Source organism: Rutilus rutilus, assembly GCF_951802725.1.
Source record: "Rutilus rutilus genome assembly, chromosome: 15".
Taxonomy (NCBI): Eukaryota; Metazoa; Chordata; class Actinopteri; order Cypriniformes; family Leuciscidae; genus Rutilus; species Rutilus rutilus.
Genome location: NC_140220.1, coordinates 35,457,157 through 35,484,068, shown reverse-complemented (window position 1 = coordinate 35,484,068; position 26,912 = coordinate 35,457,157). Strand labels below are relative to the sequence as shown.

The 26,912-nt window shown below is 37.7% G+C and overlaps 2 protein-coding genes across 2 annotated transcripts in view; one reads left to right on the top strand and one right to left on the bottom strand.

Moving 5' to 3' along the window:
- Positions 1 to 722: 722 nt before the first annotated feature.
- lyrm2 (LYR motif containing 2) lies at positions 723 to 4,147 on the top strand. Its single transcript, XM_084431642.1, has 3 exons — positions 723 to 874; positions 1,954 to 2,094; positions 3,409 to 4,147. The coding sequence occupies exons 1-3, from the start codon at positions 773 to 775 to the stop codon at positions 3,487 to 3,489; spliced, it is 324 nt and encodes a 107-aa protein (XP_084287768.1). The 5' UTR covers positions 723 to 772; the 3' UTR covers positions 3,490 to 4,147.
- Positions 4,148 to 8,808: 4,661 nt separating this feature from the next.
- ankrd6b (ankyrin repeat domain 6b) overlaps positions 8,809 to 26,912 on the bottom strand; it is a 41,297-nt gene continuing 23,193 nt past the window's right edge. The window contains exons 4-16 of the mRNA XM_084431641.1: positions 26,426 to 26,524; positions 24,821 to 24,919; positions 23,750 to 23,848; positions 23,540 to 23,638; positions 22,103 to 22,201; positions 20,440 to 20,517; positions 18,670 to 18,768; positions 16,869 to 16,991; positions 16,465 to 16,635; positions 15,027 to 15,179; positions 14,713 to 14,826; positions 13,498 to 13,798; positions 8,809 to 10,582 (exon numbers count right to left, since the gene is read on the bottom strand). Coding sequence (XP_084287767.1) covers positions 10,089 to 10,582; positions 13,498 to 13,798; positions 14,713 to 14,826; positions 15,027 to 15,179; positions 16,465 to 16,635; positions 16,869 to 16,991; positions 18,670 to 18,768; positions 20,440 to 20,517; positions 22,103 to 22,201; positions 23,540 to 23,638; positions 23,750 to 23,848; positions 24,821 to 24,919; positions 26,426 to 26,524 — 2,028 coding nt within the window. The 3' untranslated portion in view covers positions 8,809 to 10,088. The remainder of the gene's footprint in view (positions 10,583 to 13,497; positions 13,799 to 14,712; positions 14,827 to 15,026; positions 15,180 to 16,464; positions 16,636 to 16,868; positions 16,992 to 18,669; positions 18,769 to 20,439; positions 20,518 to 22,102; positions 22,202 to 23,539; positions 23,639 to 23,749; positions 23,849 to 24,820; positions 24,920 to 26,425; positions 26,525 to 26,912) is intronic.

Sequence of the window (26,912 nt, the reverse complement as noted above, 5' to 3'; positions counted from 1 at the left end):
TATACACTATTAATGAAACAAAACCACATATTTGTATTAGAAGTGTGTGAAATTATTGTGGAAAGAAAGAAATATACTGAACCCTAAGTGGATTTCCACAGACTGAGAAAGTGGAAGTGTTGGATTTTAGGCTCATTGTTTGTGTAATTATTGAACACCTTTTGCTACAAACTCTTGTTAAAGAATAAAGGTATTCTATGTAATAGATAGAGAAAAATGGACATGTATTTGACTCTTGCATGCTTGAGAATACAGGAGAATCTGTAGATAATCAACTGTTTCACAACCCATTTAAAAAAAAAAAAAAAGATATATTTATTTCATTTTTTAATAGAACCACATATAAATGTAACATGAACCTGTAAGTCAAAATGAATAGACAAAATAGAGTAAAGCTTAAATATATAGCGTAATAATTAGCAAAAAATTATATCATTAATTCAAAAATCATTCAAACCAAAAACGTGAAAAGGTTTTTCTGGGAAGTGAGATGAAGAATGTGAGTGTGGGGCGATCTGAACATAAATATGAACATAAATAAGTATATAGAATATATAATACAATATATAAAAGCAATTATATTTTGTACAGTTAATAAAGTGTTCCGCACTTGGTCTCTCAGATTAAATGACTCTTCTTCAGCGTCGTCAATGTGATCAACAGTTAGATGTTACTCCAGTAGGTGGCGCTATACAAAGATCACAGTTAATCCGCCATTCAACACGGAAGAAGAAGAAGAAGAAGAAGATCGTGACGTCACTGATTCTGACCAATGAAAAACAAAAACATCAGCGTGTGTGTGTGTGTGTGTGTGTGTCTGCTCTTCAACATGGCCGTGTCTCGATTACCAGCCGCTGCACTGAGCCTCAAACAGGTACAATCACTCCTCACGGTCACTGAACACCTGTGTACATCGCGATAAGTGCTGTTCGACGCGGTCAAAAACAGCGCGACGCGACGCGGCGACATTTATGTGACATGCAAACATAACTTACATAAATCTAGAAATAAGAGAAGAAATATATTTCTCTCAAGAAGACGAATTATTCATAACAAAATTATTTGGGGGATTTTTATAATATAATCTATTAGTTAGCGCTTACCATTATAATGCGGTTACCATTAATAATATATTTTATGTAAAATTCTTAAGTGTATTTCTCTAATTTTGTTTTCCATATACAATGAAACAAAGTTACAGAAACACACTTAAAATTTATACATACAATATATGTACACTACTAACGATTATCACATCTAGATTTGTTAATGATTTTTAAATTGTTAAATAAATAAATCTTGAGTTGATCGATCATCTTTTTTTTAATGTCCCCTTATCAATTATGTTTGGTGTGATCTATCCAGATTCTTTGCCTCAGAAACCGAATCGGATTTTGCCTTAAACTTTATGTGATAAAATAGATTTTTCTCATTGTATTTATAATATTGAATATGTAAGGAGTATAATTATTGTACAAATCTTTTACAATAAAATTCTAAATGACTTTAACTGGCTATTTATGACAAAAATGTATTAAAAATCATCAAAACTCTTAAATTGTATGACAAACTTTTGAATGTATCATAATTTGTTAATTGTAGCCTCTTTATAATTAACTTAGTACTGTATTTAGAGTTTTTTTGTCTCTTAACTTCCTTTTTTATTTTTAAATGATGAGTAGATGCTCAAATGAATGAAATGACTTTAACTCTTTCCCCACCATTAACGAGTTATTATCCAGTGTTAATTTACTTAATTGCTCAATACTTATTGAATTATCCTTGTATCATCTGTTTGCATAATATTTCAATGATGAAAAAAAAAAAAATACTGAATACATAGACCAACAATTAAAACCAATGTCAAGTAGTAAAACAACGCAGTCAGACGCAGCTCAGGAATGTAGGAGAGCTGCGGTATGACGTGTGTTGATGTGGTGTTGTTGTGGTCAGTTTTTACAGAGACAGAAGGTTCTGGGTTTATACAGAGATCTGCTCCGAAACATCCGCAAAATCCCACAGGAGTCTGATCGCAGATACCTGAGAGACTGGGCCAGAGAAGAGTTCAAGAGGAACAAGAGCGAAACAGACCAGGTGACCTCAAACACACACGTTTCACCGAAGTCTTACAGTGCTAGACCCGTTTTCTGGCCCCATAACAACAACTGTTCAGTCATAATCTTTATTTTGAAGTGACTAGAGTCTCTAGAGGTCACACATTACAGGACTTTTACCACGAGTAAAAGCTGACAGTTTGATCGTGAACGATTCGTTCAGTTTGAACAAATCTTTTATATGACTTGGTAATAATGAGTTGTCTCAGAGAGCGAGGAGTTTGTGTTTTGTTGGCCACATGTGTGTTTAAAAAAATAATAATTACGCAATCATGATTTATTTATTTACTAATCTATTAATTAATTAATTAATTTAACATGTATTTGTGCAATAAAAGTACCATTTCGGCAACGAGAACATGCTGAGCCAAAGAAGATAAAGATGTGTTCTGGCGACTGGCGTGTTTTTTAAACCAATCAGATAAGAGTAAAACGAGAGTCAGCGAGAAGCTCATTTGATTGGCTACATGAAGAAGATGGACCCGCCCTCCTCCTCCTCGCGCTTGAGTGCGAGAATCGTGTAATCGTTCCTGACTCTGTTGTTTTCGGCTGCAAATCGCTGTTCACAGGCTTGCAGTGCTTTTGGCCGTATTAGTGCGGAAAAAAACATGCCAAAACTGTCCGAATTTTGCAAGAATACAGATCCTATTTATGTTGCGTTAACATGAAGCTCCAGCTTCACAATACATGAATTACTCTTATGAATAACAGTAAAATGCTGCAAATTTTATTATTTGATTTATTTATTTTTTCTTACACTTGAAAATTTTATGAAATCTTCTCTTGCACTTGCAAATTTAATTTACGCTTGCAATCTTATGTACGCTTTCACAACTCTTACCCGGCGCATGCGATTCTTTATGGCATCATATTACCTTCATAGCCTCAGCAAACGGTCCCGAGCGCGCGTTCACGACAGTCTGGAGCACAAGCTTCCTGTCACATGATCAGTAATGAGGAAATTAACAGCACATTATTTTCATTTTTGTGTGAACTGTCCCTTTAAGACAGTTTTAGTTATTGAAACCAACATTTAAAACAACTGCTGAATAAAACAAGCATTTATGACCCAGATTTAACGATTATATCAAACATCACTATCACTATTCCTGTGCTCCTGTTGGTGGTTCGCTTCTCATTCCCACAAAGTTGAGCTCACCTGTGTCCCATCGCCGACGGCCGCTGTCACACATGCAGAATTCATAGATAATGAATGTGGCTATGTCTGGCTAAAGTTTGACTTACGACATCAACATCCCCTTTAGTGTAAATGTTGTATGGTTTTCCTCCTCAGGATGTCGTTCGCATGATGATCACTCAAGCTCAGAATCATCTGGAGGACTTGAGGAAGTCCCTGGCGTTGGCTGGATGCTAGAAGATCCACTCATTAAAGGGATAGTTCACCAAAAACGGAAAATGCTGTCATTGTCGCCCATAAGACTTTTGTTCATCATCCGAACACAAATAAAGATCTCTCTTACTTTTTGTCCTTCCTTTGAAAGTCCACACAACCAAAAGTTTCACGCTTTTAAAAGTAACGGTAATCCATATGAATCGAGCCGCTCAACCCAAGTCTTCTGAAGAGACATGATCGCTTTATCTGATGAACAGATTTAATTTAGGCTGTTATTCATATAACAATCAGTGTACATACATAAAGCACATCAAATATGGTCAACAGAATAACCATACTTGCATGATACATGAGAAAAGCCTAAATTAAATCTATTCATCATCTAAAGCAACTGTGTCTATGAACGTTTGAAGTGTCGCTGTTATTGATGAGTGGAAATTAATTTATATCAGAAATCAGGTTTCATTAAAAATATCTTCTTGTGGATTTGTGGAACAATATGAATGTGAGTAAATGACTGGATTTTCTTTTTTGGGTGAACTATCCCTTTAACAAAAAATACACTATAATGAGAAAAAACCCTGATATTTTAATGTGTATATATCTACTTGTATATTTATAATGCACGAGTACTTCTTTTCATTTGCCAAATATGAATAAAAGCCTAAGTAAAATATTCACTTCTCTGAGTCATAAATAATCAATTAGTGTGTAGTTGAAATATTGCATAATTACAGAACGAATACACCCGTGTCTGTGACATCTGTATTGAAACACATGAGCATCACTAAACATTCCTCGCAGATCTGAGACCGTTCCTGAAGAATACCTGTCAGGACACGACCCCCTCAAAGCTGCGTTTAAAACCCATCAGGACAAGCTGAAGAAACCGTAAATCTCTGCTAATCGTCCGTGTCCCTCAGCTAACCCGGCGAACGGAGGAGCTGGAGAGATACTGACTGAGACGGAAGCGGTTTACTCGAGGAAAACGTCTCCGGTTACTTTCGTAACCTCGGTTCCCTGAAAGGCAGGGAATGAGACATTAAGGATGTCATATATGGGAACTTCCTCCCTTCTTTCACTTCTGCTGAAATCTTATGGGCTAACGCCAGCTGAACACAGCTGGCCAATTGACGCAAAATATGCAAATACTGACAAGACCATCTGGCAGTATAAATCTATATAAATTGCATGAACGCGCCAATTGCATCAGAATCACGACAAAACGCTTAAATCTGATCCAGCGAACACGGCGGCGAGCGTAATGTCTCGGTTTCTCGAAATTGAACGAGTTTTTTCTCGAAACACAACGACTTTATTCTCGAAATGTAATGAGTTTATTCTCAAGATTGTATTTCGACTTTTTTTCTCGAAATTTAACGAGTTTAATCTCGCATTATAATGACTTTAATCTCGAGATGGTTTTATTTTTTTATTATTGCTTGGCCGGTTGGCCCTAATCCTCTTCCGTACATTATCGCATCGCGATCATTCTCGAAATTTAATTCGTTTATTCTCACGATTTCGACTTTTCTCTCGAAATTTAACGAGTTTTTTTTCTCGAAACACGACTTTATTCTCGAAATGTAACGATTTTTTTCTCGAAAAACAACTTTATTCTCGAAATGTAATGAGTTTATTCTCAAGATTGTATTTTGACTTTTTTTTCTCGAAATTTAACGAGTTTAATCTCGCATTATAATGACTTTAATCTAGAGATGGTTTTATTTATTTTATTATTGCTTGGCCCTAATCCTCTTCCGTCATTAACAGTCTATGAAGCAATACAATATTAATGTTGTGATGTGGGAAGTGCATGTACTGGATCATTTAGACACAAAAATCGGCCTTTATGGCCACACGACTGCTTAAGGTCTACAAATTTACATGGATGTAGTTTATTAAACATTAATTTTTGATGTACAGATCATACAGCTGTATGACATAGTAAATAATGTCTTTCCCTTTGAAGCAGCTGTAAACAATTATAGTTATAACAACATAACAAAAAGTGTGTACATTACATATTAGTTATTAGCATTTGTCAAGACAGTCAAAACATTGATTACATAGTTCAAAATCAACAGCAATAGCCACTGGCAACGAAGAAACAGCTCTCTCTCTGGCGGTTTGAAGTCAGTCACCATGATTTCTCTCTTTTTAACAGTACTAACAACAACGATCTACAGGTTACAGGTTCAGTCTTCATGGAGGTGAAGTGTCTTGATGGAATCAACGTTTGTGGATCTTTAAAGTCCACATGAAATGGCCCTCGCTGGGCTCAGCTGATAGATTGGGGAAAAGTGTCAGGGTTTTACATTTATTTGCTGTCTTCACCTCACCAACTTTTTCCCCTACCCATGTGTTCTGAATTTTATGGAAGCTTGTTTCCGCCACTGAATAATAAATAAATAATAATAGCGACTTTTTATCTCACAATACTGACTTTTTTTCTCACAATTGCAATTTTCTTTATATCTCGCAATTCTGAGAAAAAAAGTCACAATTCTGACTTGATATATTGCAATTGTGAGAAAAAAAGTCAGAATTGTGAGAAATAAAGTCGCAATTGTGAGATATAAAGTCGCAATTCTGAGAAATAAAGTCGCAATTGCATGATATAAAGTAAGAATTGTGAGATATAAACTATTCTGAGGTAAAAAAAAAAAGTCTGTCTTTTTTTTCCCTTAGAATTGGACTATCTCAGAATTGTGAGTTTATATCTCACAATTCTGAGAAAAGATGTCAGAATTCTGACTTTATAACACGCAATTGCGACTATTTCACGCAATTCTGACTATATCTCGCAATTCTGAGATAAAAAGTCACAATTATCTTTTAAATGTTTTATTTTGTGGCGGAAACAAGCTTACATAGAATTTTGTTGAATGAAAAAAAAAAAACTGTTAAATTACATTATTTATCTACCAATATTGTGCAAATGAAATATGAAAAATCCACACATGTAAATTCGTTTTACAAACACTTATTTCATCATGTGTTCTTAAGACTTTCACTACAGAAATTAAACATCACAAGACCTTTCATTTTGTGCAAGAAAGTCGATGAACAAACACATTACAAAATAAACTAATACTTGTTTTCATCACAGTGTTTGCTGTGATAGATTTTGTTACTCTTTTATTTTGTCACTGTTCCATTGTTCACCGATTTTATACGATCTGGCAAACCTCCATTAAAATAGCGGCGTAATTTAATTTAGTAATTTTCTTTTCACCAAATTTGAGTATTTAGAAACCAGAAGCGCTTTATGAAAGAGGTAAAAACCTGGAGTTTCAACAGACCTTTGGTGGCGATGGTTTGTCATGATATGATGACTGTAAAGCCAGACACATAATCCATGCAAGTACACAAATGCAGACGCAAAGTCTTGAACAGGGCTTTGAAAGCATGGCAACTTTGTTCTTGCTTTTCATTCAACAAACCCGAGCAGACAGTTTTATGCTAAGGCCTACTAGTGCACTTTAGCAGTGGCAAAGTCACTTTAGCAAAAGTCTTTGTTAAAGAATTATAAGCCATGAATCAAGCCATCCAGCGACAAGGTGAATCACAACAGTACAAACTTTGATTTTAAGCAAAAAATTATTTGAGAATTGGACAAAAAGAGAAGACTGTATAGCTTTAATGAGTGAACGAACTACAATCCCATGAAGCATTGCCAATGTCAAATCGAATTAAAAAACAATGGAGACATAAAAACTACTCATTTAAAGTTGCTGATGAATATCTATAGAAAGTTTATTGCAAAATATGCATATGCATATATATATATATATATATATATATATATATATATATATATATATATATATATATATATATATATATATATATATATACACACACAGTACTGGTCAAAAGTTTGGAAACATTACGTTTTTTTATATTTTTGAAATAAGTCTCTAATACTTATCAAGGCTGCGTTTATTTGATCAAAAATACAGAAAAAAACAGTAATATTGTGAAATATTATGACAACTTAAAATAATAGTTTTCTTTTTGAATATACTTTAAAAAATAATTTATTTCTGTGATGCAAAGCTGAATTGTCAGCATCATTACTCCAGTCTTCAGTGTCACATGTGACATCCAGTCTATCACATGATCCTTTAGAAATCATTCTAATATTCTGATTTATTATGAGTGTTGGAAACAGTTCTGCTGCCTAATATATTTGATGAATAAAAGGTTAAAAAGAACTGCATTTATTCAAAATAAAAAAATATTTTCTAATAATATAAATCTTCTTTACTATCACTTTTTATCAATTTAACACATCCTTGCTGAATAAAAGTATTGATTTATTTCAAAAAAAAAGAAAAAAAAAAAATGACTGACCCCAAATTACTGACCAGTAGTGTATATTGTTGTTACAAAAGATTTCTATTTTTTTTTTTTTTTTTTTTATTCATCAAAGTATCTTAAAGTATCACAGGTTATGAAAAAATATTAAGCAGCAGAACTGTTTCCAACTTTGATAATGAATCATCATATGAGAATGATTTCTAAAGGAATAAATGATAATTTAAAGTATAATAAATTGAAAACCAATTATTTTACATTGTAATACTATATCACAATATTACTTTTTTTTTTCTGTATTTTTTTTATCAAATAAATGCAGGCTTGATGAGCAGAAGAAACTTCTTTCAAAAACATTAAAAATAGTAATGTTTCCAAACTTTTGACCTGTACTGTGTATATATATATATATATATATATACACACAAATATTAAAAGTCAACATGAAACTGATGATAGTCTTTTGTTCCCTGTTGTGACGTATATCCGAGTGAAACAGCTTCCGGAATGAGAAAAATGTAGGGCGGGACATTCGCCCTTTGGGAATTGCCTGGATTGTAGGAAATTGGGCATTGCTAACTAAATACGGAGGCAGATCTGAGAGCCAGTTTGCAGTCAGTCATGAAGGATGTTTACGAGACGCCGTTTCGAGGAGGTTCATGTTTTTGATTAAAGATGACGAGGGCATTTGTATTTAAAAAATAATGATGTGCAGGGATAAATAATTTATAATAAACAGCAACATTCTGTAAAAAAAAATCAATATATCAATTATGATTTCATGGCGACTTTTAAGTACACTACTATACCGTTCAAAAGTTTGGGGTCAGTAAGAGTTTTAATGTTTTTAAAAGAAGTATCTTCTGCTCACCAAGGCTGCATTTATTTGATTAAAAATACAAACAAAAACAATAATATTGTGAAATATTATTCCAATGTAAATCAGCTGTTTTCTATGTGAATATACAGTAAAGTGTAATTTATTCCTGTGATCAAAGCTGAATGTTCAGCATCATTACTCCAGTCTTCAGTGTCACATGATCCTTCAGAAATCACTCTAATATGATGATTTGATGCTCAAGAAACATTTATGATTATTATCAATGTTGAAAACAGTTTTTTACATTTTTATTTCATGATGCTATGATGAATAGAAAGTTCAAAAGAACAGCATTATCTGAAATCTAAAGCTTTTGTAACATTAAACACTACCGTTCAAGAGTTTGGGGTCAGTAAGAATTATAATTTTATTTTTGGGGGAAATAAATAAAATAAATCAATACTTTTATTCATCAAGGATGAGTTAAACTGATCAAAAGTTACAGTAAAGACATTTATAATGTTAGAAAATATTCTATTTTAAATAAATGCTGTTCTTTTGAACTTTCTATTCATCAAATAAAAAAATTGTACACAACTGTTTTCAACATTGATAATAATCATAAATGTTTCTTGATCATCAAATCATCATATTAGACTGATTTCTGAAGGATCATGTGACACTGAAGACTGGAGTAATGATGCTGAACATTCAGCTTTGATCACAGGAATAAATTACAGTTTAAAATATATTAAAATAGAAAACAGTCATTTTAAATTGTCATAATATTTCACAATATTACTGTTTTTGTTATTATTGTTTTTTATCAAATAAATGCAGCCTTGGTGAGCAGAAGATACTTCTTTTAAAAACATAAAAAAAAATCTTACTGACCCCAAACTTTTGAACGGTAGTGTATATACAGCATCACGAGACCGACTGGATTACAGTCATTTGCAGTGCATCATGGTAGTGGGCGTTCCCTACAAACTCTTACTGGTGGAATTTTTAGGACAGCATAATGAGAAATGGCGTTTTTCACCATGAGTTCAGCTGTTAAACAAGTATTTTAAAAATAAGTTGACATATGCTTTTGTTGAATCCATCCGTTCACATTATAACATCAATTAACAACCTTGTATCTCACCGTAGGTCTGTCTTTAAAGGTTAATAAGATATTGGAGAAAAATGAATTGGATTTTTACTTCCAGAATCCGACTGTTGCGCTCTATGGCGCTCCTTGTGGCAGCGCTGAGAAAGCATTGCTACTTGCCCTCCTTTATGAATTGTGTTTTGGCAAACTTCAGAGCACGTTTGCATTCAAGCACTAGCGTAGAGCATGTTTCGGCTCAAACTCTGTTCAGATGCTTTGTTACTTCAGTGTTATCTACATGTGTTAGCTGCTCTATCGAACTTCACTAATCCATCGGGAACCTCGTGAGTTACAGTGTCTGCTACACCAGTGGCGTCTTACACACTAGCTCTCCTCCTGTTTGCTAGTCCTCAGCAGTCGGAGTTCATCCTCAAGGTAGCTTATTCTGTCCAGCAGGGCGGCTCTGTCGGCTTCAGCCCTCTGGTTGGCTCGCCATCTTGCTTCCTCGATCTTCCGCTCATACCAGCGCTCCATCTGCAGGGTCACCGCCTCAAAGAAGTACTGCGTGACCTCCAGCGCGTGCATGTTCTCCCGCTCCTGGGCGAAGGAAGCCTCGGCGGTGCGGCGCTCTCCTGAACTCGCCAAGGCTTGTGCGTTTGGTTTGGTCTTTGCTTTCTGTTGGGTGCGTCTTTTGAGGTTCTTGTGCTCGAGCACACATTTCTGCTCACAGCCCTGATCCGGGATGCGTCTCGGCTCCAGACTCGAGTCCTGAGGCTCATCTTGCACTCGATGAGGGTCGCTGCAGGCCCGAGATCGCTGTTTAGGCCGGACTATACAAGGAGACTGGGGCGCAGACTGATTTTGTGACGACTGCTTATCTGAAAAGACAGAGAAAAGCTTGAGAAGATTTCGTCCTGTAATATGTGACATGCACATTGACACCAGCACCAGCTGCAACCCAGACAGCAACACAGGCTACGGTCAGACTGTAAGTTCAAATCTGATTTTTGTGCATATCCGACTGAAATCAGATCAGAATTAGCTAATGTGAACAGCAAAAGATTACATAATGTGATTTTTACAAGTCTGTTTCAAGCTACATTCATATATGTTTTGAAATCCTATTCAAATCACATTTCTGGAAATCCGTTTCATCTGACCGATCTGATAGAGTTTCGTGTGGGTTATGTGACTTCCCGAGGCCACATAAAATGTAAACGTCAGACGTTGTATAGGAAACATGCTGAAAGTCTCACAGCATTGTTTCTGCAAAGTGGCGGACGAGCAGAAAATGGCAATATAAAGACATGTTTTGAGACTGGCGGAGACGACAGCACAGAATAAAGCTTGTGTTTAAAATTAAAATAAAATAAAATTAAAATTGTGTTTTCCTACCAACGCAACGCCATAGAAACCAATGCAGATAATCCGGAAAACTAAAGAGCTGCATGGACACACAAATCAGATCTGAACAGTTGCGTTACACAGTGTGGACGTCAGTCATTTTAGATCAGATTCCAATCGGATTCATAAATAATCGGATTCGGACTCGCAGTGTGAACGGCCCAGATCCGGCCCACATCTGGTACGGGTGGATGGTGGATCTGGGCCGACACTAAGGGGCTGTTTACACATGGCCACTTCATGTGTTTTCTCAGATCGGAGAGCTATCTGATTTATCAAAACGATTCCATTTACACCTGGCCACATAAATGTGTTTTTGCGAAACGGATTTAAATCCGATCTTCAATTCCCGCGCTATATGCAGATTTAATGGAGCGCACGTCACCGAAAGCAACAGATATGAGCTGCATTTTATTGATCATCAGCTAAAATTTCAAAATCAAAGATATAAGAGAGAGCGGCAACAGCCCTGGTAAGATCATTTCAGTTCTTAAGAATTTACTTTTAATGATGATGATTGTGTGTTAAGCGTCTGCGACTTACTTTCACTTTGATTTGCGATAGTTTGCACGTTAGCTTGATGAATAGATGCTCAGCTTCTCATCTGCGGTGATGCGTGTTCCAGTAGCGTCGTCATATCTGACTATAACATTACATATAGCCTATATCACGCTTTCACACGTTTATTTTTAGCATTTTTGGGAGGAGTACAATTTACATATGTGGTTTCAACAACCAGATGCATTTACACTTGTCCAGTTTCATCTGGAATGCGGCCCAGACCAACTCCTGAAGTGGTTTGAGCGATCGGATTCAAATCCGTCTCGATTGCGTTTCGGAGGGCATTTACACCTGGTCTCTTCACGATCGGATAGCTATCCCATCTGAGAAAACGCATGAAGTGGCCAGGTGTAAACAGCCCCTATGTTGCTGTCTGGGAATTGTGGTGAAGTAAATGATCGGCGAGTTGTTATCACAAAATAACCCCAACACGGCGATTAGGACCCCAGTGTGAACTAGCAGTGATGTTCAATTCTTCAACGTTAGTTCTGGGTTGATGAGCCAAGACGCACGACGGAAGTAGCACCGAATGAGCAATTAGCATTCCAGATGGGTTATTGGACCAAAGTAGTGGTTCATTCAAAATGAACGAATTAAACCTACAGGCAGCTTTTCGGTTATGCCCGACTCAAACAGAACCGAATAACAACCCTCGGAAAACTCTGACATCTAGAACCGGCTCGTTGGTTTCTTTTCGAGTCGGTTGTTTTTGATTCGTGTGAAACGGATGGACTCGTATCACCATAAAGGGGTTTATTTTGCGAGAACAATCGGTCGGATGCACATTAGCCTGCTTATTGCACGGCTACTTACAATTTTTTTAAATAATTGAACAAAATATTGACAAGTTAAAATTTTATTAGCTCATTTAAACGCAAAGTTTCCTCAAGGAAAAAAAGCCTAGACAAACTAACAAGTAAATATGGCATTATTTGAGGAGACAGCCATTTGTAGTGGTGTCTGAAACCACAGTGGACGTTATCGAGTGCAAACATTCAATAACGAGTGCACAACCGATTTACGCTCAACAGTAAATGAATTCCCGCATCTGGCCAGAAGGTGGCGCCGCAGCTGAATCATTCATCCATCCATTTTCCAATCAGAAGGGTGCAATGTGGCTACAGCGTAATATCATACAGGTATACATTCCTCTTTACTTGATTATTGATTAAGGTTTATAGTTTCCATGACAGAGTTCAAGATAAATATTTTAATTACTACTGGAGCTGCCAGTTTACTTAATTTCAAATTATCATTAATTATTAAACATCAAGCACAAACTATGCAAAAGCATATCCGGCGCACTCAAGTGTCCAAATCCACTCACTCGTTTTCATTCACTCCTTCAAGTGGACTATATTAGTGGAGTGATGTAGGAAATACTGAATGAGGGTATATATATATATATATATATATATATATATATATAAAATATGTATAAGTGTGATACGAGAGACATGAAAGAAGCGTCTCCAAGAACTCGTTTGCAACAGTTTTTGATGTATTTATATGTATAAGAAAAAAAATTACGATTCATTAAATAAAAAATACTGTCTGCTATATCCTTCCATATGTGTTCAGTGTAAATAATATTGTCAGCATTGTATATTTTACTTATAATACCCCTACATCACATATTTATATAACACTTATATAAGCCTTTAACTGAATGAGGACAAACACAGGAAAAGCATTAATGCTGCATGTAGCTCTCTACGTGAGATGAGCCAGGAAATCTGTGTTGCTCATCTGCCTCTGTAAGAGCAAAAGAAAACAGTTGAATGTGTGATTGTTCATTCATCCATGCAGTCCTGAGTGAGTGTCCTACCCGGCGAGACGTCCACCTCGATCACGTAGTAACTGGCAGGTCCGTCTTCAGGACACGTGCTCGCCGCTGCCGTCTCTCCTCCGTCTTTCGGCTCGGGCTGGTTTGCTGATGGAGAGTAACATGCTCTGCCCCCAGATGTGTCCGGTACAGCTGTGTGGGAATGGGGATCCCAATCCGAAAGCGTGTCGGTGAGGGACGAGGAGCGCCGTAACTTGGAGTCGCAGCGATCGCCAGAGAGACGCGTCTCCAAACTCTGGATCTTAGAAAGGCACCAGTTCTTGATATCGTTGACCACCGAAGCCTGCTTACAAAGAGAGAGACGGAATAAATAATCCAAAGATTAGCCCTTGATGATTCATATTAGGAATGACAAGAAAACTAGAATCCATGTAAGAGTTGATATTTATAAGACCGTGTCATTCAGTCACTTATAATTAATCTGAACAGATAGCTGAGATATACATCAAATATCATTACAGGGCAGAATAATCTCCAGATTATTAGCTGTATCGCACGCCCTAAATGAGCCTGAACACTTATAAGCCAGATATTGGTCCTTTTACATCTGGACAAAGACAAAATGCATTCTATCTAAGTCCCGTTGAAGGAAAGTCTGTTCACTCAAGGCCTCCGGACAGCTGTTTCAGGCGTTCAAGACCGAGTCCTGTCCGCCGGCCAAACTCATAATTAAATAAAGTTTTGAATCAGCAACAAGATCTGACATGAATTGTCCCATAAATGTTGTTTCTCAAAGTTTGCTCAAAGTCTATATTAGCGCTTGATGTCGTCATTAAACACACGTCTCAGGGTTATAATGGCAGCTGCAGTGACACTGCATCCGAAGCCGCATACTCCTCTACTATATAGTAGAAGAAAAACAGTATGTGACAAAAGAAGTATGTCTGAGTTTACAGAACTCATAAGAGTAGCAGAAAGTACCCGGATGATCTCCAACGGTGAGATTCTGAAGTGTGCATACGATTTACTATCCCATGAGGCCACGGGAGAGGATTTGTGAATGAAGGTGAAGCAACACAACTGACGCTGGTAGGTCACATGATAATGACAACATGGTGAATTAACTACCTCCAGATCACATTCATACTATAAGAACATACTCTGTGATGTCAATATGAGCGCACCGTCTCGGTTTATCGAAGTCTTTGTCTCTGTTTTTAAAGCATGTAAAACATCACATTTTTTGTTGAAATGTACCTGTCTTTTTTCTCCTTCCAGGCGTTCCTGTACGGCTCTCTTGTCAATGCGATGCAAACATTCAGTCCTCTCAGCGGACACTCTCTCTAAAGTGATCTTATCTAGAGCTCTGATCTGAAAATCAACACACAATTATCAATCCCACATCAACATTTAAATAACAGATAGATATAGGTGGAAGCAGAATGATTAATTGAAATTATGGGCTGCTGAAGTTGGATTGGTTATCTTTACAGATATATATATAAGTCAATATAGGCCACAGCCATCTTAAGTCTGGGAAATGTTTTGACAAACCAACAGTGTGTATGCACCTGGTGTTTGTTCTTGCGGTCCAGTTGGCCCATCTTGCTGTTCATGAGCTCTTGTACAGTGTGAATCTCTGACTGTATCTCCTCTTTAGTGGCCATGAGCTGGTTCTCCAGTTTATTAATGAGAGGCTCACACCTGCAGCCATTCAGTGGGGCCTTTAATGGAAATAACACACATTCAAGAGTCAACAATACTTTAAAATGTTTCTCTGACACAAGATATTTGCCATTTTTCACCGTTTGGAGAAAATGTTGGATAAGCCTCGGGACTTGCAGACAGAAACGGGTTCTTCCTAGCAGTTCAATTAGTTTTGAATTAGTTTACAAATAAAATTAAATGGATTATTTCTGAATGAATTTTGTGGTAATGACACCTAATAATGCTATTCTCAAACCATGATGTAAAATCTTAAAATGAACAACATTTTCTTTAAACTGCACTGTTAAACATTTCAGTGTGAAATCACAGTGTATTCCAGGTTAATAATTGCATTACTTTTACAGTAGGACTTCTCCTGTATCAAACTGCTCTCTCAGACATTTCTTGTAAAATCTACAGTACTTTACTGGCAATTTTAGTCAAGTTTTTATAATTGTGCTGTAAAAAAATAAATAAAAACTTGAATGAATGAATAGATTATGCCGTGGAGTTTCTTGATTCTTGTTGGTTTTATCTGTGCTTGGTTTTATTTTTGCTTCGCTTTTAGCAGGTTGTGTTGTTTATTTTGTAATGTTCAGAGTTTATTTTTATTTATTGACCTTTCAAAGATGAATCTCAGCAGCTGCTTCACTATTGTGAAATATCCATCGACAAATAATTATGAATTTGAAATAAGATATTGGTAAATCTTCATGCTTAAATAATGCTAAAATGAAATCTTCATACTCGTGCTAGAGAATAGTTTGACTAAAATATTTTATATTCTTTAAACAAATGTTTTCATTTGTCACACTTCTGCCTTGGCTAGATCATACAATCGAATATGAATACACAAGGTCCAAGATCCCAAGCTAATGAAACACTAATCACCATTATGGTGACTTCAAAACAATTTACACTGCTGAACGATATAATTTCTCACAGTGGCGTGATTAAAGACAACTTCATAATGTGAAATCACAGTAAAACAAGAGCAGTAAATGACTGTGATGTCAGCATCATTCTGTTATTGATTCACAGTCGTTTGTAATAAAATGACCCAGCATGCATTAATGACTACAGTAATGTATTGTAAAATAATACTCTTTAATCCTGTAAATTCCTGGCATTTTTTTTACAGTGTGGCACTGGCCCAGGCAGAGATGTGCGTCATGTGTAACCCAAGCATACAAACATACTCTAAAGGTACTTCGAAAGTCTAAATAATTAAAGTTTTCAGTGGAGTGCTAACTGAGAAATGAATGAGTTTAATCCGATTGTGAAACAGCTTTGGTTCCTTGCCTGCATGATCTTGCCATCTTTGCCTCTGTAGAGAGTATAGAGCTGGTAAGCCTTGTAGTTATGAGGAGGAGGAGGAGGAGCAGCTGAGGGACTTGATCTCTCTGTTTTACTCTTCTTCTTATGATCGCTGTGTTTATTTTGTCTTCGAGTGAGGGCATCTGATGGGGACAGCTGCAAACAAACACATAGTACACAATCCATGAGATATGAGAATGTAGGGAGCATGAGAAGAAAAAGTCAATGGAAGCAGCACTTGTTAGGACTCCAGAAATAGTATTTATTTATGCAAACTCCTATCGTTACATGCATGCAATACATACCCAGACTCTCCACTTCACATATAATATATTCACATATAATATCCAGCTGATTATACATTACTCCTTAAAAGAGAAAATGCACACCCTCTCTTTGACCTTCTTGTCGCTGGTTTTGATTGGTCTTGTCGCCTCTGTGACGAACCCGGTGTCGTTGTGGCGGAGAGAGCTGTCACTGCCGTGAGTGTGATTGGCTGGAGAGACACTGTCCTGCACAAACACACGAGTAAAGGCACAGCATTTACAATGACCAGCAGAGTCCACAGACAACAGAACTGTGTTAAACACAACTGAGAGTACTACACATTTATTGTAGCGACAGATCTTTTCTTCCATATTGTGACGAAAAAGAAAAAATGTGTGGCTGGGACTTGCACTGTGCACTGGTTGTTGATTGGATGTTGAAATGTGGGCGTGGCACTCAAACGTGGAGGCGGAGCTGAACGTGAGCATGCAGGAGCGGGTTTGAGCGCACGGTTTACCTCTGGTAATAAGATGCGTTTTGGTGGATCGGATCACAAGTGGACGACACTAAATACAGGTGTAAACGGGGTCTGAAGTGTTTTGAGCTCGTCCACTTTCCAACACTTCCAGAGGAAGTTGAAAACTCATTTGACCAGATTACTTTCGTAGTGTAAACACTCATATGGTCGAATGCGTTTGAACAGCCACAAAAGACCGTCTTCTCTCCGTCTACTCTCCCTCTACTGCATGAACATTATGGGAAGAGCTCTAGACAGACGGGATTTAAACTTTGTCAGCAGAAGACCCAAGTTTGGTTTGAAGAGGAAAAACGTACCAAGCACAATGTTCTCTTCTCACCATTCCTGATTTCTAACACACACTCACAGCGTTCGGCTGGTGTTGCGTCTGTCAGAGCAGAAACTAAACCTGATGTTCTCCGTATGTTTTTCCAGTCGTCTCCGGGCGCGTTCATATGTAATTGTGTGAGCTAATTTTGTCTATTAGATTGAAAGATCTGCAAAAACCAAAACATTTACCCACCTATAACCCTCTCCCCGAAGAAATCAGGACAGAAGTGGTTGAAAGTGGACAAAAGAGACGGATTAAACACCAGGTGAATGTGTCTCCCTCGTCTACTTGTGATCCGATCGACCAAAACACATCTTAATACCAGGTGTAAACAGGGTATAAATGAAGTCCTGCGCAAATCACCAGAGCGAAGCTTGTCATTTTCACAGGAAGGTCCAGTTAGGCCGACTTTAATAATGGGCGGGCATGTGTAGAACTAAGAATAATGGATGTTCAAATTCTATTGAGACTAGTTGCGGTCTCTGTTCTGCGGTCAGAGACTCTGCATGGGTCAGGCAATGAACTGAAAAATGTGTCACCGCACATTTGGTGTCTGTATTTAACAACTGTCTCATGTACAATTGTTTGTACTCTGGTTCGAGTTTTCTTTGTCCAGATGTGTAAAAGCTTTATTTCTCAAGTCTAAACTATAACAGAGATGAACTGTGACTCCACTTGGCTGACACAACATCTAAGTGAGATTCATTTTCAGCAACTGCACATCTATGATATAGCACCAGATTTGTTGACTGCACTACAGGTTTATATCACGTTTTAGACATTTTCAAGCTAGTAATGTTGACTTGGGCTGTTACTATATTATTGCTGTAGTAGTTCTACACACTAAACTCAGGATGAAAACCTGAAAATGTTCTGAGATACACATGGAACAATCTTAATTTTGTTATGCACATTGTCTTAAAACCGTGGGAGTATAAATGTTGAATTATTAAATGTTCTGTCATTAATTATTGCTTACATAGCATTCAGTGATGGCATGTTTGAACTTGATTTGTGTCTAGTACAGTTGCTCATTCTGTATTGATCGTGTCTGAGAGTAGTTTTGCTCCTCTACCTTTCTCGGCAGCATCTCCTCGCGAGGGACCGACTGCGCTCGACCCTCAGTCTTTATCTTGTCCCTCCTCTTCCTCACAGTGCGTCCTCGAGTGAAGCTCTGCGTGCACATACACACATTAAGGCAAATGTTGCTGGTCTTAATTCTTAAAGCAACACAAAGGAACTTTTCCTCTTCGGTCCCCCTACAGGTTAGAAGCGGAATTGTCCATTACCGCTGTCGTAAATAGTTTCGTCGCACACACACTCGCTGTTTATCCAGCACCGGCTTTGGAATGAACGATGTCCACAGACAAGGTAGAGTATGTTGCATGATTTCATGAAAGTATGATGTATTGCGACATCAGAAACGAAGGAAAACTAAATAATGACTATTGTAACGCTTGACGTAAAGCAAGTCAAATCTGTAGTTTTCTTATGTCTCATTCGAACTACAGAAACGCGACCCGGTTTGGCAAACTTGCATGGTGCGGTTATAGCAGATATAGGGCTGCAAAGCGAATCCAGAAGTGCCGTTCACCCTGTTACGACTTGATGAACCACTGATACGATTTTGGAAACATTATTTTAAGGTAATAAATGTTACTTAGTGTTGCTTTAACACAACTAAATGTGAAGCTGAAGAGTGTAATTAACATGTTAAAAGGAAAGTAAATAAATAAATAAATAAATAATAAAATAAATCTTTATGACTTAAAGTGAAACACAAAAAGGAGTTTTATTTATTTTTTGCACATGTAGATTAATTGAAGTTAATGGGATGTGGTGTTGCTCTGCACCCCATTACATTGTTGAGTGTGTGTGTGTGTGTGTGTGTGTGTGTGTGTGTGTGTGTGTTCCAGAGAAGAAAGTCATACAGATTTTGACTGAAATAAGGCTTTCCACCAAAGTGTTTTTAGTTATTTGAAAACGCCAGGTGCTCTTCTTGGCTATTTTTTTCAGTCAACACACTTTGGTTGCGGTGAAAGGTTTTTGTTCTGTCTCTTGTTTTAAATGTTTTATTCTGTTGTTGTCTGTTGTCGTCTGTTGTTGTGGTTTTTGTCCCACCCTCCTCCACTGTGATTGGACAGCAAGGTAAAAAGTGATGGCGATGAGCGCTGCGTTTTACCCAAAGGTGAACATTTTTCAACTCTCGGCATCCGGAAAAAAAACAGAAAGCACTCAGCGCATCATCATGAGCTGGCATTTCTAAATATGCAGCATAAATATGCATTGAAAACAATTGAGAAAGAAAAAAATAATACGCTGGCCTTAGGTGAGTAAATGATGTGTAAGTAGTGAGTAAATGATGACAGAACTTTCATATTTGGATGAACTTACCCTTTAAAGTGTTAAACCGATTCTGATGTATTCATCTGTACATATTTGGCACTGATCTGATATTTGTTCATCTGACCTACAACTAAACACTTGTGTCTATTTGTCCTCGAAGTTCAAAAATATTTGTATTGTTCTGCATCAGGTTAAATCTGGAGTGAAATCATCCTTTGGCTCATTAACTTTAGTGAATTAGTGATTCATGAAGGATGTGCATGAAGCTGAGCAAGAGCAATTCATATTGAATTAAATCCTAAAACGTCCCACTTGAAACTTGATAAATAACAGATAATAAATCAAGAATAAATAAATAATTGAAAAATAGAATTTGAATGTTGTTGTTTTTTTGTTTTTCTGTTGAGCATATAATGAAAATGTAGGAGATATATTTTTTGCTTGTCATATCAATGGCTCTTGAGTGTGTGTGTGTGTGTGTGTGTGTGTGTTTTCTCACCTGTGGGGCTTTGGTGAGCAGCAGTGCCACTTCAGGATTATTATTTTCACGAGCCTGATCGAGGGCCGTCTCTCCTGTCTTCAAAACAGACACACAGCTAAAAATCATGCACATATTCACACAGTTAAATGTGTCATTTCTGCTGCATGCCAACCTAGAGAACCATGTTCCTGAAAGTCCCCCTGTAGTCAATCATTTTATCCCTTAAAACTCATCTTTGATCTCCACAACTACATATTTAAAAGTTTTGTCCTTGAAAAAAAAATTATTCATGCCTTAAAATATCTTGAATGTAACTCGACACCCTTGCCTCATTTCCTATTCGTGGCTCTATGAATATGCAAATGAGCCCCGCCTCCACTCACTCAGCTCAGAGATCCACTCGTTGACGATCGCACGTTGATCTGATTGGTTACAAGGTAGTTTGTGACGTCAAACACAAAGCGTGTGTTTGAGACTGTCTTTGGTTCACTGCAGTTTTAAGGAGGAAATACTCAGCAATGCTGTCGACTTATGAATTTACACATGTTTTGTCTTAAAGCACATTAAAAACACCACATAGACACATAAACTACACTAAAAGCTGGATTTTCAACACAGGGGGACTTTAAGACATGGTTTACAGTAACTGTGGACAGTGCCGATACTCCCCCGTTTACCACCCTAGGTCCTGTGGACGGGCCACAGTGTGTGTGTGTGTGTGCCTTTTTCAGAAACACAAAGATATGAACGTAATTTTAAATGCATTTCAAGTGTATCAACCCCCCTTATTTTTATTGTAAGAGCGAGCGAGGCATTGGCTTCCAGTTATATTTTATTGTCTGTTATGCTGCTTAATATTGCAAACTGGTATTTGTTATCTAAATGTTGGTCTTAGAAGTGTGGATGTTCATTAACAGTATTTCACTGCAAAGGTATTTCCGACTTACTTCTGAAATGAAAAAGCACGTCACCATGAGTATATCGGGGCATTGAACCACGCTCGTTCTCGTGTGTGTTACGTGTGCACGAGTGTGAGCATGAGCAGTAAGTGACTGGCTGCAGTTCACCTAACAAGTTTTTAATGTAGTTTATATGTCTATGTGGTGTTTTTAATGTGCTTTAATACAAACCATGTGTAAGTTCATAAGTCGACACCATTGCTGAGTATTTTCTCCTTAAAACTGCAGTGAACCAAAGACAGTCTCAAACACACGCTTTGAAATCGCTGGTGTTTCTGACGTCACAAACTACCTTGTAACCAATCAGATCAACGTGTGATCATCAACCAGTGGATCTCTGAGCTGAGCGAGTGAGTGGAGGCGGGGCTCATTTGCATATTCATAGAACCGCGTATACTAAATGAGGCAAGGGTGTCAGGATACATTCAAGTTATTTTAAGACGTAGAATTTTTTTCAAGGAAAATACGTTTATGTCATTTTGGTGATCAAAGATGAGTTTTAATGGATACAATTATTGACTACAGGGGGACTTCAACTAACTTGCTCAGTAAGATTCAGCTAAGATGCAACGCCTACTTGTGTTGCATTATGAATTTCGCTCAGACACATTATGTGAAACTGTCTCAGTGTATCATATCGAGAAGCATTTGTGTTCAAGCACTTGTGTAGAGTGCATTTCAGGGCTTCACTAAGCTCATGAAATATTTCTAAAGGTTCTCACATTGTTTTTGACGCGGCTGTCGGCCCCAGCCTCCAGTAACATGCGTACAGTCTTCCTGTGGTTCAGAGCCGCTGCGATGTGTAAAGCGGAGTCCCCTGCCTGGACATCAGAGTCATGTGGTCATAATTACAGCTTACACAAGGTCAGTATGATGCTGTTTGGGTCATTCCGTGTCAACATAACCAGAGGTCCCCGGGTTAAAAGTTTGATTTTGATCTTTTTTTTTCTTCTGGAAAATACATAAATCAGGGTTTCTCAAATTCGGTCCTGGAGGGCCAGTGTCCTGAGAGTTTAGCTCCAACCCTGATCAAACACACCTGAGCAAGCTGATCAATGTCTTCAGGATCACTAGAAACTCACAGCTAGGTGTGTTTGATCAGGGTTGGAGCTAAACTGTGCAGGACAGTGGCCCTCCAGGACCGAGTTTGAGAAACCCTGACATAAATGAAGAAGAATACCAAAGTATTAAATGCCATGGATGAATATTTCCAGAGTAATCCACTAGTTTGTAGAGGGGGGTCAAAATAACAACTTTTTTACCAGAGATTTGGAGCCAATTTACAGGGGTGTGAAAATGACTTTAGAAAGATGGCAGTATCATTGTTTTATTTTTTACAGAGATTGGAGGGTCTATTAGTAAAATAAGTTGACTTTAGCAATCTTTGTTGCATTATATGTCAACAGTGACAGATACAAAATTGGAAAAAGCAGTTTGGGCTTTTTTTCTTTTTCAAAGTTAGCATGCCTGTAACTCAAAAAGTGTTTAAGACATCTTCTTAATATCCATTTAGAAGTTTGTTCTTAACTAAAGTTTTTTTTTTTTTTTTTTGACAATTTGGTTGTTGCCAAAAAAGTGCCTTTTCACATTTTTGAACTGTCATCACTGGCATATACTGCAACAAAGACTGCAGTTACACTTCATTTCACAGTATGTGTAGTTCCCCAAGAATATAAGGTAACTACATGGGTTAAGGTGAGGTTTTGGGGTAGATTCAGGGTTAGTACCTAGTTATTAACCAGTTATTGTAATTGCTATAATAAGTACATACACAAGTACATGGTGTGTGGATGCGGAACAGGATTGTAAAATAAAGTGCCACCAAAATTGCTAAAGTCAACAGATTTTACTAATAGACCAACCAATCTCTGTGTAAAAATAAAATAAAAATTACATCTTTCTAAAGTCATTTTACCTCGTCCTATTATTTAGCTCCAATATCAGGTAAAAATGATCAGTTTGACCCCCCCTTTACAAAACAGTGGATTACTCAGTAAATACACTCTACATCTATGGCATTAATATTTTGGCTTTCATCACTATTTATGTCTGTCTTCAGAAAAAATATGTTTTTGCCAGGGAAGTTTTAAAGTTAGTTTGATCCGACACAGAATCACAGGTTTAAAACACGTCAAAAGCAGTCGTCACTCCTCACTCACGTGGTTTCGTTCAGTAACCGAGCAGATGGCACCCAGGAGCGCTCGGATCACACTCACATGGTTATACCGGGCAGACACATGCAGACACGTGTCCCCTACCTGAGGAAAACAAGGCCACTGAATATCACTGGAATAGCGGTTCAATAACCAACACACAGATGAAGGGAAGAGAGAGCCGTGTGGATGTATTGGAGAGTTTGCTGCACTCACGCTGTTCTTGCTGTCGGGCCGAGAGCCGCCCAGGAGCAGGACCTTCGAGCTCTGAGCGTGACCGTTCTGACACGCCAGATGAAGAGCCGTGTTCCCTGCCTGAGAGACATCACATCACGTCATCCAGAACACGACAGAACTATACTGACGGGAATTAGCGGAAATACTAGCGTCCTAGTTAAAGTGGACACGAACACCCTCTCAAGTCATGAGCTCGTAATCACGACTTCAGAAGTGGGAAGTAGGACATTTCCGATAGCACATGAATCTCAATCTCAATTTATTTATAAAGCACAATTAAAAACAACCACATTTGACCAATGTGCTGTACAATGTTCTAAAAACGCAAACAATTAATAAAAATAAGACAACAAGGGGCATCACAAGTTATAGGCTACTGTTAGAGACACGTTTCTCAATTTAAAAATATGTAATGCTGGTGCCGTTCTAATATGAATCTGTAAACTGTGCAAAAGTTTAAGAGTGGCTATGGATGAAGGCAGCATTACTGGATCCAGATGCTGTCCTGAATGCTGATTGGTCAATAGCGCTATAAAAAAAGCACCCATGGATGGAGTATTAAATATTCATCTTAAATGTACAGGCTTGATCTTCTGATGGAAGGATGCCACTTTATGAATGAATAAAATAATCATAACCAAATAAACACTGACATACACATTAATTTATTTAAACGATGTATTGAGTGTTTTATTATAGCAATAAGGCACTTAAGGCTGTGCTGTAATGTGAACCATAACTAGTCATGATTGAAGGGGTTGCAGAGCTGCATCATCATGTGTGCAATGCATTTACCATTGTAGTGACATCACCCAAACACAAGATCAGTCGGAAAACAGCCAAACTAGCACTACCATTTGTTTGATTAATCATATACAGTAGTCAACATTTGAATACATGATTATACGGTTATACATGAATTTTGAACCATTCCCGTTCTTGTCTTAGGACAACTTTGATGAACTACTTTAAACCACTTCAAATGTTGACTACTGTACTATATGCAAATAACTGAGTGTTGGTTGTTCTTGCTGTGGCCGCAGATGTTACCTTGTTTTTGGCGTGAACGTTGGCTCCAGCCTTCACCAGCAGTTTGACAGACTGACTGAAGCCGTGCCACGCCGCCTCGTGAAGAGCAGTGTTCCCATCCTGAGGCACACACAGATACTTCACATTCGCCATTTTAAATACACACACACCAGCCACAGGCACACTTGTTCAACTGCTCGTTAATGCAAATATCTTCTCAGCCAATCATTTGGAAGCAACTCAACGCATTTAGGCATGAGTCTGGATTTCCGCGGTGACATTCAGATGGTCAGGTCAGGATTTGGCGTAAACATCATGAAAGCTTGGATCCATCCTGCCTTGTGTCAATGGTTCAGGCTGATGGGGGTGTAATGGTGTAGAGGATATTTTCTTGGCACACTTTGTACAAACTGAGCATCATTTAACATCACACAGTCTGCCTGAGTATTGCTGCTTCTTCCAGCAGGATAGCAGACCATACACAAAGCTCAACTAATCTCAAACCACTCAAACTCAGTCACCAGATCTCAATCCAACAGAGCAGCTTTGGGATGTGGAGGAACAGGAGTTCCTAATGTACAGTTAAATGTACAGTAACATTTTATAATAGATGTCTATTTTTATTCCTTGTTTTCTTACTATGTTTATGCACCTGTGCACCAGGACAAATTCCTTGTGCATGTTGTACTTGGCAATAAAATCTGATTTTGATTCTGAGGAGATTCAATATGGAGCAAAGTCTCTGAGGAATGTCACCTTGCTGAATCTGTGCCATGAAGAATTAAGGCAGTTCTGAAGGCAATAGAGCAGTGGTTCCCAATTCCAGTCCTCGTGACCCACTGCTCTGCACATTTTGTATGTCTCCCTTATTTAACACACCTGAACCAGATCATCAGCTCATTAGGAGAGACTCCATGAACTGAACTGAGTGTGTCAGATAAGAGAGACCTACAAAATGTGCAGAGCAGCGGGTCACGAGGACTGGAATTGGGAACCACTGCAATAGAGGGTTCAACTCGGCACTAGCAGGGTGTACCTAATAAAGTGGCCAGTGAGTGAGTGTGTATATATGTATTATTGTGTGTGTGTGTGTTTTATATATATATATATATGAAGAGTTCAGATGCAAAAGCCTCTAAGTGCCATCAGAAATTTTCTTCTAGAATGATCATTTTTATCAAGCTTGTATATTTAAGTTTGATAATTTCACTTAAATGGCAGTGCAAATTACCTATTAATTGTCATTTAAGTGAAATTACTTGACTTAAATATACAAGCTTTATAAAAATGATCATTCTAGAAGAAAATTTCAGATGGCACTTAGAGGCTTTTGCATCTATATATATATATATAGGTTCAAGCACAAGATGTGGGGCATTCTGTCTGTTGTCCCAGGCTGATTTCCTACATAACTGTGATAGTTTCACTCATGTTCTCCTTCTCACATAATTCAAGTATTTACACTCAAATCAATATTTCAACAGATCAATATTCCAGTTATTTGACCAGATTACTGTACATTATTCTTTACATATTGACATATGTGCAGTGAAAGTAATGGGAACAGCAATGCCACTCCTGCTATAGTAAGTGTTTTTCCAGCATATGAGAATGAGATGTGTGTACCTTGTCTTGTCTATCTAGTGCACATCCCTCCTGAACGAGCGCCGAGATGACGTCAGTGTTTCCCACCACAGCGGCTCTGTGCACGGCTGTCTGGTCACCCTGAGGGAGAGCAACACGCAGAACTCAACATCAGTCAAGCCATGCTGATCCTGTGGGCTGGCTCTCAGTGTGTCGTTTATGGGACAGGTGTGTGTAATGTGCAACGGTGTGTGTTACTCTCACTGTGAGGGGATCGTTTTAAAACAAGGTCCAAAACAGTTTAGCCATCTTGTTTTGGACAAATCTTTCCAACAGATTTCTGATTCTGGTCATAACACGACAACAGATTTTGATTCAATAAAATTAAAAAAAAAAAAGCTGTATAAATATGATTTTGTTTGCTGTAGATTCACTAGAAGTGCAGGAAACACGGTTTAAGATCAACATTTCTCTGTTTTCAGTTTTCAGTAGAGGATCTTCTGTGAAATCAGGATTCTTTCTCTGGAGC